The sequence below is a fragment of the Larimichthys crocea genome, chromosome VI, assembly GCF_000972845.2.
Source record: "Larimichthys crocea isolate SSNF chromosome VI, L_crocea_2.0, whole genome shotgun sequence".
Classification (NCBI taxonomy): domain Eukaryota; kingdom Metazoa; phylum Chordata; class Actinopteri; family Sciaenidae; genus Larimichthys; species Larimichthys crocea.
In genome coordinates this window covers 11,861,122-11,878,798 of record NC_040016.1, presented here as the reverse complement: position 1 = coordinate 11,878,798, position 17,677 = coordinate 11,861,122, and the positions used below count along the sequence as shown (strand labels likewise).

General features: G+C 37.9%; 1 protein-coding gene across 1 annotated transcript in view; it reads left to right on the top strand.

Moving 5' to 3' along the window:
• Nucleotides 1–815: 815 nt before the first annotated feature.
• Nucleotides 816–17,677, top strand: part of tex264b (testis expressed 264, ER-phagy receptor b) — a 37,092-nt gene continuing 20,230 nt past the window's right edge. Inside the window, exons 1-2 of the mRNA XM_010732793.3 lie at nt 816–1,307; nt 7,901–8,122. Coding sequence (XP_010731095.2) covers nt 1,056–1,307; nt 7,901–8,122 — 474 coding nt within the window. The 5' untranslated portion in view covers nt 816–1,055. The remainder of the gene's footprint in view (nt 1,308–7,900; nt 8,123–17,677) is intronic.

Below are 17,677 nucleotides of genomic sequence, written 5' to 3'. Positions count from 1 at the left end.
CCAACCCTCATGTTATATGTGGGGCGGGCCTTGACACAACTTCCACTTTTCTTTCGACATAGATATTATTTATTTATTATTTCAAGATAAAATATATAAATTAACATAATATAATAAGATTACATCACAAATATATTATCAGGTGTCATTGTTGAAATTCTTGAACTCAGTATGAAGCTTAGACAGTATGAACAGGCTATTTCTCTATCAAGGAAGTTCCACAATGCACTCCTCCACATACTTGAATATTAATTAGTAGCCAAATATGGTAATTAAGGTAACCCAGTATTACTTGATAGATAGATAGATAGATAGATAGATAGATAGATAGATAGATAGATAGATAGATAGATAGATAGATTATATTTGAATACAATAAAATACAATAGAATAAAATACTGAGGTAGAAAAAATAAAAACAAAAATAAAAAACACAGAACAGGACAAGGAGACTTAAAAAAAGAAAAAAAGAAGATAAATAGGTAGATAAGGTGCCGCGGCAAGATGATGGTAGTAGTACTGATGATATAATGGTAATGTTATTGTAACTAAACAGTATATAATAATAGTACAAATGGTCTATTACATGTATTTCTTAACTAATTCATACACATTAAAGTCCCCGATTTAACTTCAGTTCAGTATAAATCACATTTTTTTTAAAAAGGCAATAATGGGCAACACAACAACGGAGTTACCGGATGCAAAAGTAAATCTGAAATATAGGAATATATTTCACATAGACATGTTTTATTTCTAAGAGTGTTACAAGTTTATTATGAAACAAAAGTCACCCCCTCCGGTCGGCAAAAAATGGTCCCTTCCAGGAAATGCCGTGCAATGTGTAAGCTGGCGGTTTAAGTTCAGCCGGAGAATCAAACATCTTTGGTTCAGTCTATTATTTAATGCACGGTTCAGTTCAAACATAACTAACCGACTGAAAAACAGCAAAACATTTCTTTAAAAAAAAAAAAAGTCAGACTGCTGCAGGAAATAGAAGTGTGTTGAGAAAGAGCTAAACTAAATAACTGTTCCTGTTGTTGGTCCGAGCCACCATGCTCGGCTGCCTCAGTCTGTGTGCGCTCATCAGCCTGGTCAGTCTCCTGACAGTCGCTGCTTACATGTTATACTCGGGTTTGCTCTCAGGCATCACCATATTCACTGGCTCTCCTCCCATAAAGAAGATCACATTCGCCTACAAATTCACAGAGCAACCGTACAGAAACCGTGGACAACTTTTTAGGGAGTCCTTAAAAATTGGACCAAAGCTGGCGTGTATCGGTGTTTATTATGATGCCCCTAATAAGGTAAGTAATTACACAACAACACTCTTAAGAATAGCAGCTTTTTATACGTGTGTTTTTGAGTTATTTGCTCTGTATATTAGCTTCAAATTTCACCATGAAAACTAGGTTATGTAGTCAACCGCTAGATGGCGATGTCGTCTTTCTCTTTAAATCTCTTATTTCTCAGCAGATGATCAACACTTGATGGTTTGAGTGTAATGTAATTTATCCAGTTAAAAAATCTATTTTCACAATGCATAATAAGTTTAGTTTCTGTGTTCTCTCTGCATTTTGGCACTTGAGATTTAAATTTTTTATTTTTTTCCCCCCTGAGTAATATCACAGCACATCTGGCCAGGGTGTGGTATGATTTGTGAATTCAGATGTCATAGAGTATCTAAAGGGACTTCAGATTGTCCAGTATTTAATAATGCATCAATATTTCAATAAATACCAAACACCTTGAATCAGTTCAGTAAACCTGCTAAAAGCCTTGATAACAATAAAACGGCAAACTGTTTTAATTGATTACTTATTTTTGCGGTGAATTATTTGACATAGATCCCAATTTCTTGCATGATCTGATTCAGCTGACTTCACGGTGTGAATGAGTATACTGGGGTTCAGATGTTTTGATCATATAATGTGTGTTTCCTGTTTTTTTTTTTTGCATGTCTCGTGCACTTCCCTTATTTGGACTGTGTTTTGCTGAGGATGGCAGAGAGAGATATCAGTAGTTCAAGGACGTGAGAGAAACAGGCCTGAGAAGTGTCATTTTGATACATAATGTTCGTTGTTGAGCAGACTCATCAGTGAGGGAGGTGTCTGAGACAGCCCATTGAAAAAATGCATAAGAACCAACTGATAAGGCTCTTCAGGGAGCCTTTTCTCTGTTACCCCTTTTGTGTGTTGCACTGTTAAACACTCCTTCTTGTACAAGAATAATAAATTCAACTTGATACTTTGAATCCAGTCCTCCTTATTCAAGGGTTCTTCCTTAAAAATTCTCATAACACTAGCTGCCAGACTCATTTCTTTTTTTACAATACATCCTTGTATGCCAATCGACATATCCAGTCAGCTTCTTCAACTCCTGATGTGTGTGTTTCTGACTGGTGTTGTGGTTTTGTGATATGATATGAATTAGTCATTAGGGAGTATAACTACAGCTGTGGAGAGTAATAGCATATTTTTAATCATCACACACACATTCCATCAATCAATTAATCAAATAAACAATTTCCCAGGCTGGTTATGTTGGATCGACTGTCAGATGTCTAGCTTGTTTGTTTTTAGCTTGGGTTTTTTTTTCCACAGCAGCAGGTTTGTAAATCAGAATCATGTTGGCATTTTTGTTACTCAGCTGAGAGGAGCTGAGCTCTGACAGTGTCACTGTAAAGAAATGGCAGTATGAAATAAAACGGAGCACTTTAAAACAGGTTATGACATATTAATTTAAGTGAACTGTTAATAATAATGATAATTATCAAGAGTGAAAATAGGAAAAGTGACTGAAGCTTTACTGTCACAACAGAGCTGCTAAAAACACAACACTATGTGAGACGTTTTCCTACATTAACAGCCGCTCCTTGTATGAAGTCATCCATCACAAAATCTCGGTTTCTTCAAGCAGCAGGAACTAATATTTGCAGGGTCTGTTTTTCTGATACCTAATCCTGCACACTCTCTGGGGTCTCCAAAAGCATGTGGTGCCAGTTCCAATACTTTAAAGCGAGTCCAGCATGAGTTGTTGTTGTTTCCCCCCAAAACAGAACACGAAGGAATGAACGAAGAAGTAGCACCTTGAAATGATTAAGTACCGTTTGATACACTGTGGAGGGTCTGGAGTTTCAGACTGACTTGATCTTTAGAAACATGCATCATCTGCAACATAAACCTCTATTGACTAGAGAATAATGTATGTAGCTGTCTGTCAACACATAACTGCTGCTCCAGGGCATACAAACACTTTGATACACTATGATTCAATGCAGTGTAGAACCGTACAGAGGATATCTGTGGACGTATATGAGATATCATCATCTTCACTACTGTAATATCATAGTGATAATAAGAGGACTCACCATATCTTCTATAACGTCTAAAACTTCACATCTCCTTTATTATTATTAGTAAGTATATTTCTTTATTCTACACCATGTTAATGTTACATTTACCTGCTTTGTATTCTATATTATAGTTCTATTACATCTTTATGTTAATGAAAAGCTAGGTCCCATTATTTGATCATATCATATATTAGTCTGTTGTCTGTGCCGTTTACATACACCTGTTCTACTTATTTTACCTGTAATTTGTCTCTGAATGGTCTGGTATGTTTTCTATTTTGTTTACTTTTTTATTTTTATTTTTTTATACCCCCTAATATTTTTTGTTTTACTTTCTATATTTATTTGCACATATTTCTGTCATTGTCTTGCTGCAACACCTGAATTCCCCCAGTAGGGATCAATAAAGGCTTTTTTAAAAGGATTTTATATTTGATGGGAATTTAATAAGTTAACCAGTCAACAGGAGTTTATTAAGCTAAATTGCCTGTCTTGTTTCATCTTCTCAAATGTGAAGATTTGATGCTTTTATCTAATTTTAATCTGAATATCTTAATCTTAATCTGAATATCTTCGACTGGTGATCGGATAGAAGAACCAATGGGAACATGAGTAGGATATCTTTCATACAATTTATTATTACAGAAAAAAACACTAGTAATTGTTTTTAAAGTAATTGTTCTCTTATATCATTATAGTGAGGTGTATATGCTAGTTAGCTTATACCCCATTGATATAAATGTTTACAAATGTGTGATGTGCCGATGAAAGTCTGTTGTTTTAGAAATCTGATTTGAAATAGTGTACCTAATAAACTGGCAAAGTTTATTGGTTAGAAAGTTACAAATTAGCAGTTCTAGCCAAGTGAAATGATCAATCAGCGTCTTCTTGGCCATCGTTAGTGATTCTTTGTTCCCATGTTACAGACCCTTATTTTAGAAGAATGCACATCGAAGCGCCAATACAACCAAACGTCATCAAATTATAAACTTTAAGGTATTAATTATACTATACTCTGATATTACATCCTTTACTCATGTGATGTATACCATTTTCAGAACTGACTTCAACAGTATTGACTTAAGTGGCACAGTTAAAACACGCCATTGCTTAATACACAACAACCTGATGGAATGTAACCACAGTTCAGTGATGGATTCTTCCCAGTTCGTCTTCAAAAGTCTTTTGTTATGCTCATCCTCTTTTTCCCAAGCCGGCAATTAGGCAAGCAGTGGGTCCTAGTTCCTCTGTGCAATAACAGCCAAGTCCTGATCTAAGTTAAAATAATTGGCGTAATGATCTCAGCTCATTAGCGTCCGAGCCTCAGGATGCCATTCAGTCGCAGTGTCAGGAGCCCCAGAGAGTCCTCTCAGATTGGAGGACTGTTATTTGGTATCTAAATAGTGAGACACTGTCCATTGATATTTTCAGTGAGAAAGATTTTCTAAAGTGCAGCTGACAGAGGATGAGTGTCTGCTAGTCTCATCCCTTATTCTCGGTTTTCTCACTTTTACCTCCTTTAATCACTTCCTCTGGAGAAACAAAAGATCTCAACAAGGACTTAAGTTGGTCCTGAGATGGTTGCCATGGATACAGGGCAGGAGCAGCTTTGTCTGTTTCTCAAAACGGCTATTCTGGGCCGCTCCTGCTAAACCCTTCTCCTCGTCCAGCCTCTTCACAGTTTTAAAGCCAGGGGGTTTCTGACCCAGTGTGCCCACTTCACCTCTACCCAGCAGCTCCCCTCCTCCTCTCCACCCCTTCCACGTCCAACTTTGACAAACGCCAGAGGGGCGTAACGGGGGTGAATCATGTAGTCATGTAGTCCGTCAAACTTGATATACCGAGTAAGTGATCGGGGTCAGGGTCCGGGGTCCTTGAGACATAGATTGTCTAAATAAAAAGCTGACAGATGACAAGAGGAATGGTGATGACATGACACATGTGTCTGCCTATCTCCAGGGACCCATGTTTGGGTCACAATATGATGAAAGCTGGTTGTGTGGCAGCTGCGGGAGGAGGCCTGTCAAGAAATGTGTATCGGTCCGAATGTTAGTCTTTGTGGTGAATGATGAAATAGTAGAAAATCTCTCTAATATTTGCCCTTTGAGAAAGTCATAGTAAAACATTTAAGATGTAAGGCTCACTGAATCTAAGTGCAAGTGGAAATACTTTGTATGCTTCCTTACCCTGTTGCCTTACCAGAAACTATTCAGCTGATGTGCAAAAGGGACACAGAGATATGGTTCCTTCAGTAGAATTTTCAAAACTTTGTGCTTCAGACGAGCTGTCAGTGTACTGAAGAAACATCAAACGACAGCGCACTTGTGTCTTGATGAGTGAAGAGAGGAAAAACAAAGATTGTGGACAGAGGCTTGTGCTTTTGGTGATGTTCCTTTTTGTTCTGGACTCCCTACATGGAGCTCTCTGTGAAGTTTAACAAATCTGCTTGGTTCAGATGTCCAACTGTGAGCTCCCAAAACATCCAAAGTGTCAAAAAATATCCTAATGTGTAAAGTTTCACAAAAAATGTATTTGTGGGTCATACAGTAAGATCAGCCTTTAACTGGGCGTTTAAGATCGGTATGTTTTGTGTTCAAATGTTATCTTTCAGTTTAGCAGCTCCGCTAAATAATCAGCTCTTCCTTTGACTGTTGTGACATCCACTATTATTGATTTTGGAGTGGTGAGTAGATGTTTATTTAGGGATTGTGGACATCTGATAGGGATCATCTGTTTTTCTGTGAGGCTTTATTGAATTCACTCTTCATAATCTCCGCTGAGCATCCAAAGCATTTACTGGACAAACAAGTCGTAAATTTCGTCTGCATCATGAGGGCAACCAGGAGTTTGCTTAATGCTTGTCAACAATGCCAACCCATCGGTGTAAAGTAAGCGTCCAATAAAGCTATAACATATACTAAAAGTGTTTTACAGAGCTGCTTCTCTAGCATTAAATGTTTATTTTCTCACAACTTGACTTAAACTGAATATTCTCGACCTGGGAAATCACAAAGTCTATCCTATAGGTTATTGTTTCCCATATTACAAAGATTGCTGAGATCCTTCTAATATAACCTTGAAGTAGGGCTATTTGTTGATTAGTCTGGAAACCATTTTCCCAATTAATCAATAAATCATGTGGTCTATAAAATGTTACAAAGTACTGAAAAATTCCCATCGCATTTTCCAAGAGTCCCTATTGACGTTTTGTCCAGCCAACAACGAAAGATCCAGCTGTTTGTTGCTTAAGAAATAGCTCAAACAATCAATCCATTATCAAAAAAAGTTGCTGATGAATTTCCTCTTGTTTGGCGAGATGATTAACCGATTGATTGTTGCAGAGATTAATCTAACAAGGTCACATTGTGTGTAAAGTTATTGATTAAACTATAGAATCCAATTAAGGACAGACACTGACAATTAGAATTCATTACAGGATTATTCAAATTCACTTAATTAGTCAGTATACTTTAGATTTGAGTTAACTAGTACACTATAGTCTGACGATGCTATGATGCTCCAAATAGTTGTTTATCTGCTGATACCACACAAATCTTAGTTCAGCATCGTTCGCAGATTTCACACATCTTGCAGTATTTCTTCATGTGAAACTTTGAGGAAATTTGCTTCGTCCACATTGGCAGCGAACACCACACCTCTACCCATGACTGGCCTTGTGTGCTGAGGAATCGAGGATAAAATAGACATTCTTAGACACGCTGGCTGTGCTAGAAGCGTAGCATTGATGGGTTTATGAACAAATTGGACCATTCCGGCTTATTTATTACAAAAGCCTTCAGTGGTGCTCAGCTCAGCACAGTGGGGAGAAAGTCTTGGATGTCCCTGGAGTATTCATTTGTAAAGAGTGTCTCCCTTTTCTTCTTTTTTAATGGGCACCGGGGTGCTCAAAATGGAGGAAGGAGCAATTATTGCCGTGCTGCCAAATGCTCCAATTAGAGCTCTGACTGATGAGCATATTTTCTCTTTAAGTTTGGCACCTGGCTGACATCACAGAGGATATCTTCTTTTTTTTCCTTTTCTTTTTTGGCCAGCATCCCATTATTTTTGTCCATTATTTCTTACCTTGTCTTACACCCTAGTATTTATGACTCATCAGTCTTCAGAGACAAGTACCTTGGAAATGTTGATGCAGATGGCATTTCCTTTATATTCAGGGAGATTGACTGACATCAAGAAAGGTGCTGAACAATGTGGTGTTTCTGTGGAATCACTTCCTGCTCAAAAACACTCACAAACATTAGAAATTGTTCTCAGATAGCCAAATGGCATTTTCTGCTTGACAGCATTAATCTGTTTGTCAGTGTGGCTGTTGTCACATTGGTTGCTCTGTATAATTATTGCATTCAGAATCACCATAATGAGGAGAAAAGGGAAAGGCAAAATGCTGTTAAGACTACCAATTGTGTGCATCTTTCCGATATACTCCCTTTTCTATCTGATTTATCTATCGATCTGTCTAAACTATCCATCACTCTATCTTGGTTGTGTGTTCTCTCTTATCAGTTCTTATTTATTTGTTTTTAGGTGCCAGGATCACAATGCCGCTATGCTGTGGGCAGCATTCTGAGCGAGGGAGAAAACAAGGCAGACGAGGAGCTTCTGAAGAGCTATGAGACATCGGGCTTTAATATCTTTTCCTTTCCCGAAGTCACACACGTGGTCACTACCTCGTTCCCCTGCAGGACGCTTTTCTCTATCCGTCTGATAGTAATGAGAGTTTACCCACGGCTAGAGAACTACATCAAGGTATTACCGCCTTTTTGACTCATTTCTACAAATCACAAGCACTTGCTAAGTCACTGCATGTAATCTTGAAAGATTTTTTAAATAGTCCATTATTTGTTAATTTAAATTACAAGAAAAAAAATGGTAAATGCTGCATTCAGGCAAATATGACATAACGAGACTAATGATAACCATAAAATAGGAATTAAAGTACTTTTACATAAATACACTGTATACACAACTTTTACCTTGGGGGTTCGGGTGTGTATGTGATTTAATTCCTTTGTAATCTTAATGTATGAGAAGCAGAAATAATCCCTGTGCGTCACAGTTAAGCAAACTGAATCTTCACACAGCCTCAAGCCCATCACATACTTCCCATGGGCCTCAGTGTTCTCACAGCATCTTGGCTGCACATTAAGTCAGCACACAAAGCGCCATTAAGAGCTTTATAGAACACAGCTTATAGATATAGATACCACGCTTTCAGTGTTTTCTGCTTTGACTCAGTTCATGACCATCTACAAAACATGTTAGATTCTTTTTTTTTTGAATGATATTTCATATTGAAAATGGAGCTAGGCGCAATAAATAACCACTGTGTGCCACCGCCTGTGTGCTTATTTTTGTGGTGGAAAAACAGCAATTGAAATGTGCGTTGGGAAGTGTGTGTGCGTGACAGAATGAATCATTGCTAACTGTAAGGTGGGCACACGTCAAGCAGCAGCAAGTAAATGATCAATATCTAACCCCGCGATCGTCAAATGCACAACTGAGTCATACTGTGTGTTTTCAGGCAGCGATAAGTCAAATTTTGTCAAAAGGTGAGCGTGTCAAATCTTTTCTTTACACTTCCTCACGCCTTCTATGTGGCATCCCCTGGAGGGATGGGAGGTGTGTGTTAGGTAGTACATCAGGAAGAGATTTATGATAGAAAAGAAGATGTGGAGAGGCGGAGGGAACAAAGGAAAAGAAAGAAAGAGAACAATTTGAGCTCCTTTTAGCACTTAATGATGAATGATATCACTGAGTGCTGCTTGAGGGATGCTGGGAAAGTGAGTCATTGCGACGAGCAGAGAATTTTGTGGACGTGGTTTAATTATGCAGCGCCCTAAAACAGGTGGCGAAACCACAGGTTGTCTCAATCACTCTGCTTCTGCTGGAGGAATGTGTTTTTGCGTCCTGTCTGGCTGACTCTACCATCTGCTTGGACGCTGTTTAAATCTGGCTCTGATCCAGTGGCACTTAGCCTGTCTTAAAGGTCAGCCTACACAGCTATCAAACTGGACGATCGATTTCTGTCACCAGCAATATTAAATCTTCTTCTAATCTTTGTTTTCTACACTTTCTACATGTAATTAACTGTGTTGTGTCAGCACTCACTGGCTGTAGTTGTAATGGTGTAACTGCATATAATAGAATTAATGATCCCTCATACAAAATCAGTAACATGTTGATTCAGATCAAAATAATAATAGCCTCCACAGTCTGATAGTCTTTGGTGCACTGGTATATGTTATAACTTATGGTTTATAGTTATAATAGTATAGTATAGTTTCTATCCTTTAGAAACAACAGCCTAATTTGATAATTGGGGACAAGTATTAGAAATACTTCTCAGTATAAGATAAAATTCAACAGCACCACAAACAGCCTCCATGCCAAATGACCACAAAGTTTAATCAACACCTCTCTAACATTCAACAAAACTGAACTTTATAAACTCAACGAAGGAATAATTTGCTGCAGGCTGTTGTACTGGAGTGCTTTATTTTTAGCTACATGTACTGAATAAACTCCATAAAGTGACTGTATACAGGCCCCATCCTTATGATGTCTAATGTGCAGGCTTCAATCAATCAATAATTAAAAAAAATCTACACATAAGCCAATGTTGACCTGTTCTTCATGAAGGCAGAATATACAGTATATGTCAAAGTCATCTGTCTGTCTGTTTGTCAGTAGAATACCTCCAAAATGTGAATTTAATTTCATGTAATTGAGTGGGTAGATGGGCATTTGGACAGGAATTAAAGAAATGAAGAAGGAAGAAAAGAATTGATTTAGGAGTCCGTGGGTTTGGGACATCTGCCATTAGACAACAAATTTTAACCACGGACATGAAACCCAGTGAGATGTTTGATTCCAAATCATGTGATTGCGTTCAGAGACCCAGGAAATCCCTCTTGTTTGAAATGTAAGTCAAATCTTTGGGTGTAACTCATGATGGACAGTTGTTCAGTGTTTGTACTGAACAGTTTGCAGCTGTTTAGTGTTTGCAACAGTTTGCAGCTGTTAGCTCTTTCTTCTCTAACAGACTTGTACAGTACATTTTCAGCACAGTGGTATTGTTTGAGAACTTAAAACGGACACATTTCTTTGCTGAACCACGTTTCTAAAAATGAAAACTAAAAAAGGCTACAATACTACAATACTCGACGTAATTATAAACTAAACTAACTATTTAAACTAAAATATGGCTCACATATCAGAGCACAAACAGTTGTAAATTACCATCTTGTAGTGAATAAAGCATGCAGTTGATGGCTGACACTTTGAATATCCCAAGTGGTGAGACCTTTTCAAACAAGCTCATCAGCATTTAGCATGCCTGGCTTGTCATGGCAGAATGCTTTCTGTCTGTCAGACACTTTGAGTTGCTGCCCCATGGTCGGGCCTGATATTTGCCTAGTCAAACCATCGATCTGCCCAAGTGTTTTTCTTCAGTGCCTTGGTTTTCTAGTGGTGGGCTACATCACAGACACCTTGGCATCTTGAGATTTGATTCGAGTGCAGTGGCCAGGCCTTCAGACTGGATTGGGGACTGGGACGGGAGGATAATATTGCTGACATTCACAGAGATCTAAAGGTTTGTGAAAGGCAGACGATGGAACATTTGTTCGCTTGAGGGCACTGAAGTTTCTTGCCAACACAGAGGTTCTGGTCTGAATATAAAGCAGGTTTTCCTTTGTTCCTTAGAAATGGCCTTTTTTAGCAACTGACACACATGGTGGAGTGATCAAGTCTTCCCCTGCACGACAGAGAGTGAAGCCTAATTTTTTGTGGGCATAAGGTGCCGCCTCTCACAATTCTGATTAGTGTCGTTTACATGAGAGTGGTGCAAAGCAGTGCACAGATGTGAGTCCGCAGGGCCTGTTAAACATGCAGACTTTTAGCTAACGGTGACGTACATTCAGAAAGGTCAGAAAAGGTTGAGGGTTTATATGCTGGACAAAGTAATGGAGGCACTGTCATATGCTGGAGGATTTAGACGGAAAGCCTGGTTTAATTGTAATTCTGGGGGGTTTGAAATATTTTTATCAAGAAGAAAGAGGACCTATACATTCAAACATAATTGATTCTCATTGGCAGTGCTCGGCTTCCTATAGCAGAGAACTGAAATTAAATTCAAAGCCCTTTAGGATACATTTCAAGCAGAGCTGTTTGATTTGTATTCAACTTTTCAGAAGCACATGTTTCTTTTGTCTATTTCAGTTGTAGTTCATGACACTTATGAGGTGCAGGGATCAAACCATGTGGTTAGAACTGCCAACTTTTATAAAGTCTTACATTTCCATCGACAAAATTACACGTTTCTGCATGAGCTTCTGTCAGACAGGAACTCGACTAACCTCTATGTATCTGTCTCATTTACATTTGGTTTTTAGCTGCCACCTGCTGTGCTGCTTTCTTTCACTGACCTTTTCTTTATTTTGAACCCACTGAACTCCAAATTTTTCAATAAATATTTACACATGGACTTAAAAACATAAAGAACTCAGAAATATTTCACAAACATTCAAATAAATAATGCTACTATAATAAACAGTTATTCTAATAATGTGATTTACAGACCTATGCAATGATAAACATTATATATCTGTTGATAAACTCTGACTGGATGAAATTAATAGGTAGAATTGTCAATTTATTCATTTTTGTGTTCATGATGAGTGATGCTTGACATATCTAATATATTATTATGTTTTAAAAATCAGTAAGATTGATGAAAAAAGTACCGTAGATACCAGTTATCATGCCTGTTTCTGTGTCGATGCTGAGGCTTCATCTCCAACAAATTAACACATTTGTGTTTTCCTTTTTTTTTATGCCCTCAGTTTATCTGTAGTTTCTTTTTGCTTGTGTGTATCACACTTGATAAATATCCCAGTTATGCTTCCAAGTCCCCTTTTCCAATTTCCTCCTGAAGTCTTGTAATCATAAACAGGCCCTGCTTTGAGTTCAAGATTTTCAGCTTCATTACCCTCCATGCGTTAAAACCATGAGTGGACACAAACATGAGTGTTTTTAATACATTTACTAAATTTAATATACAAATATTCTATTAGTAGATGCTATTTCATCTGATGACAAAAACACTGTTTTTGTCACCATGTCACGTCTGTTATTTTTGTTTTGCACCAATTAATTATATTAATATCCAAATACAGTGGGCCTCTTTTATCAAGTATGTTGCATCACGACCCCTGCGAGCAGATTCTTCCCACAGGAGGCTCTGTGGAGTTTGCCCGTCAAACGTTCAAACATGACTTTGATCCTCCAGCAGCTGGGAATCTACGGTTGGTGTTAAATGTCACATCTACATATGATTGATCTGATTTAAACTTTATCTTCAGTTGCACTGTCGCTCTGAATCAAAATCAGGCAGTAGGGTGTGATTACAATGTAAGAAGGGTAGTTATTTTTAGATACGGGACAAATTGTTTTGTGCCAGTGGCCAGCTTATCAATCACTTAGGATGCGAGGGCAAATGCTTAAAAGATGTATGCTGTCTACTTGGATGTTATTAGTTTGTGATTGTGTGTTGTTAAATTTGCTCACTGGCTCTAGCTTGCAGTGCTGACACAGTGAAAATGTGTTAAAGAAAATGACTGGAGTAGCCCTGTACATAGCAAAGCAAGCTGTTGTCTTAATTCCCTCAAAATGAGATAAAGAATACTCAAAGCAAATCTGTCTTATTAGCTGCTGGCTGCAGTTGGACTACAATAACTCAAATCCCAGAGGAATCACACTACATACATTATTAGAAACATATGGAAATAAATAAATAAAAATAGTGTTTCTTGCATTTAAAAACAACGTGAAAATACTTTGAAACCACCCTGTAGTTCTCTATTAGGACTAAATATTCCATTTATAAAACTCTCTCCAACACCTGGTCAGTTTGTGTATCTGTGATGTGGGTCTGCTTTATAGAAGAGAAAGAACACACACACATACACACTCATTCTCTTGTCGGCTACAATATTCCAACAATTTGGCCGTGTCTTTTGTTGAGATAGACATGCAAATTAAATGAATTTTCTCCAACATCCTCTTGAGGGATTTTCTGAAAAGCAATCCAAGAGGCAATTTCGAATCATTCAAGTATGAGTCCTAACATAGGGTGGGGGGCATCTAACCAAGGTGCAGAGATTTGGGACTTCAGTGTGCCAACTAAAGAAAATGGGAAAGATAAAAAAAAAAAAAAAGAGGCTTAGGTCTTAACTGCTTTATTCAGCTCAATGACTTTCAAACAGTCTGTGTTCATTTGTCAGGGCTGAATACGTCTGTGTAAAGAGTGTTGATGCTTGAGTGACACCTGGATTGTTCGTACTTACAGCGACTACTGTCACTCATTATGGCCCCCACCTCAGGGCTTTGAAATGAAATGTAGACTATTAAAGGTCTGTAGAGATGCTATGTTCCATCCTCACTATATTACTATTAAGGAAATGCTGTTGTAGTTCTATTGAATGTAGTCTCTACATCCAAAATAACCATTTGATAAAATAAAACCGAAGCCCAGTATTATGAACTGTTCAGTGGATATGGTTAGAGAAGGAAAGGAAAAGAAATAGAAGGAAAGTAAATTGCAAAGGAGAGGAGGGTCATGCGCCTCTGATGGAGTGGTATCCTCCATAATTTTACTGATTACTGTCATTAGCAAACGGGCTACAGGAAGCCAATGGTCAAATGTCAAATGTGCGGTCCCCTGAATTACACACTTTGTGCCGTGAGTGAGTGCTAGTGTTGGCTTTGCAGTGCCACTCGATTCACACATTTATGTAGAACCTAAAAAGAAAGAGCTAACCCAAAGGTCACCTCAACAATTCTTCAAGTGGAACTCCATCGATTGTATGCATCGAAGTCAAAACATGTTAGCACAATACTGGGAAGTACTAATATGTAAAAAAGTTTTTGAAAGCATTTTGTGGTTGTAAAAGCATCTGCACAAAACTACTAAGACTACAAAATAAAATAAAAGAAATCTGGGTGATGTGGAATCAGAAAGGAAGAAGTGAGTTTACTGAGCCCACTCCTCAAACTGCCATGTCCTTTGGGATAAGATTGATGGCATGATGCAATGACTGAAACACTGCTCTCATTATCAACCATCAGGTCGCTTTTACCTTTCCAAGTCATTTTAACCTACTGCAGCCGAAGTTGGTAGTGTCCCTGCAGAGGTTAGCACCAAAATGTCTTGGTTCACTTCTGGAAAACGACTGAATACTCAACCTTTGATGGATGTTGTTTCTCTATTCTATTTGCCACAGTTCTTCCTCTGCTGCAAAGAGAAATCTGCTGCATATGACTTCTTTATATTCATTGAAGCATGTGGACTGCAATCAAACATACTTTAGTAAATATGACCATGAATGATCCTGAAACTGGACAATTTTTGAAAACAGTGAAACTTTTATACTTTTTTTATTCGTTTTCTGTCAACACTTGTTGGACAAAGTCAGTGTTAGAAGAATTATTTACCAAAGGATACAGCAAGGAATCAATACATGCACTGGTCAGTACAGGATTGATTGCCGAGTTCTCTCAGCAGTACGTTTTTTAACAGTTGGTTACACCCTGGTAAACACATGATAGAAAACAAATTTTGGTTACATGTCTAAACATAGTATGGTTTACAATTCATCACGCTTATGCTTTGAAATTAAGTAGTTCCTCAAAAGCTTAAGTAGTTCATCATAAGCTCTATCTAAGGCATCTTTTTTCAGTCTGGACTGAGATAAGTTAAAAAAAACTGGTGCACAGACATATGTAAAATAATATAAAACTCCTCTAAATGTAAAATATTAAAACAAGATATTAATATGTTGGGATGTGGTGGAGTTGAAACACTGTGAAGGAGAGAGGTTACAGGGTAATGGTTTGGGGGATAGGTTATCCGGTTATCTGGTTATTCAGGGAAATGTTGACCTTGGAGCCCCTCTCGGGAAGCCCCCTTAGGTCACCAGTGATACAGGTCACCAGGCACAAATCAGACAGTATGCCTGACTGGGTGAAAATAAAATAATAATTTAAAAATATATAAGACAGACCAGAAATGTCCCGTTATTAGCAAACAGCAATATTATCTAAATATAGATATATAAAAATAAATACAAAATATGTTAACAAACCTCATACTAGTTACTAATATGTGCTATAACAGCACTGATACTAGCAAAAATGGGATTAGGGTTAGTAGTAATATACATTTTCCATAATATATCATTCTAAAATGCTTCAGAATTGTATGAAATTTTATTAAATGACGTTGCAATTACAGGACTCTGCAGATTTGTCCGCTCCACTGAGCTCAAATGAGCGGTTGTCTGCTCTCCATCCACTTTGAGGATGAGCGACAGGACGTCACCTCCGAGGTCATGACAAACAAGTAAACAACAGCATTTTCTCCTCAGGCAGAGTGACAAACAGGACAGAGCATAGTTGGAATTTTTTCCTGGTGGGCTAGTTGGTCTCTGGGCCCATTTTAAAAACAAGAGCGAGAGAGATGAGTCGTCGAGCTATTTAGCTATATCGAGTGTCTTTTGTTGGAACATGTTCAACTTTTCATAAAGTCAGTGTGTTTGTCAATGTCACTTTTTGTTGAACTGACCAATCACAGCCCAGAAATGCTCACAATTATTATTTGCAAGTCCAAATCAGTCTCAAATCTGTGGTCACTACTCAAAGTCGAGACTCAAGCCTCTTATGGTTGTAATGGATGTTCTATTAACTGCTGCATGCCATCTGGTCTGCTCACAACGCTGCATAGCTGTCTATCTGAAATTCAGATATGATGGACAGTCTTTTAAAGTTAACGACTGTAGTTTGCTTTGTAACAGGAACATACAGCTATACTATAGCTGCTATAGTATAGACACAGAGAGAGGACTCACTTGTCAGTGGTGAGAGATCTTTCCCCCTATTGTGCAGGCTTAGTGGGCCAATACGTACAAACCAATATGTCATAATTAACGTCCTTCCAATTAGGGAGACTAACATTACTCAGGGAAATATTGCTTACATTACGAGGCATGGAGTGATAACCATAACCTACTTTACCTGCCCCAACGGTTACAGTTAGTTACCGTATTGCATGCGTTAACTTGATCTCCAACTAATGACTGTTTCTAATCTACTGTAAATGAACACGTCCCTCTAGCATCTCAAATGGTAACCTAATAAACTTGTACCGCTCAACAATAAAACGGCAAAGCGCCTGTAGCCAACATTAATATTTAACATGTTTTTTTTCTCTCAGTTTAACGTTAGCCAGAAGATGGTGGCAGCAAAACATGGATGATTAAGTTACCCGACCATTTTCATAGTCATGGTAAAACCAGCGTGCAAACAAGTGTGACGAACACTTGTCTCATCTAGTCAAAATACTCAGCATACACTAGTCTCATACAAAGCTAGTAACAAACTAATGTTACATAGCTGATGCTGAGCTAAACTGTATTCACCGTTCAGGGGTCACCTCTGTTTAAGTGCACTTTCAGATGCCTTAATTCATGTGGTCCATCCGGCATCCTTTATTTTGATCAAGCAGATGTTGCATTTAGTGACAAACAAAAGTTTGCCATGTGGAGTTGTTATAGCCAAAGGTTATAACATCCAAACGTCGTCAACCCAGTGAAAAACATGACTTCACCATCAAGATCAGAATTGAAATAATAAAGAAATATAATCTGCCACGTGCATGAAATGAAGTGGTCGTCACATTGAGAATGGTTCACGCTCACCCTCCTGTCCAATCATAAGAATATTAGAGAGATATGACAAAAGAAGGTCTAATAAGCAACTGTAACTTACATGATAATCTGCAGGGATGTTGGAAATCTGTCACAGTTAAAGGAGAAGGTATTGACCGTTACACTAAATGTTGTGTGACATGTTTTATATATTAGGATAACTTATAGCCTATCTAGTTATTAAGGACATTTTACAACAGCTTGAGAAGGTTTTGCACAACAACAGACAGCAAACTTGAACACTGTAGTTAAAGCAGCCACAGCAGCTACGCAGTCTACAGCACAGAATTAATGCACGAGAACTGCAGCAGATGAAAAGGGAGAGACGCTACCTTGAACAGTGTTTATATAGAATAATATGGTTTATATGCAGGCCAGGTTTCATGAAGGATGTACTGATAAATAAAACTGTAGAGTAACATCAGGCTTTATGATAGCTTCACATCAACACTCACTCTCTCTGCTGCAGTCGGCATTTCAATTTTTTCTTTTTTCTTTTTTTAATCAATTGTGAATGGTTTGTTGCTGCTGCAAAGAA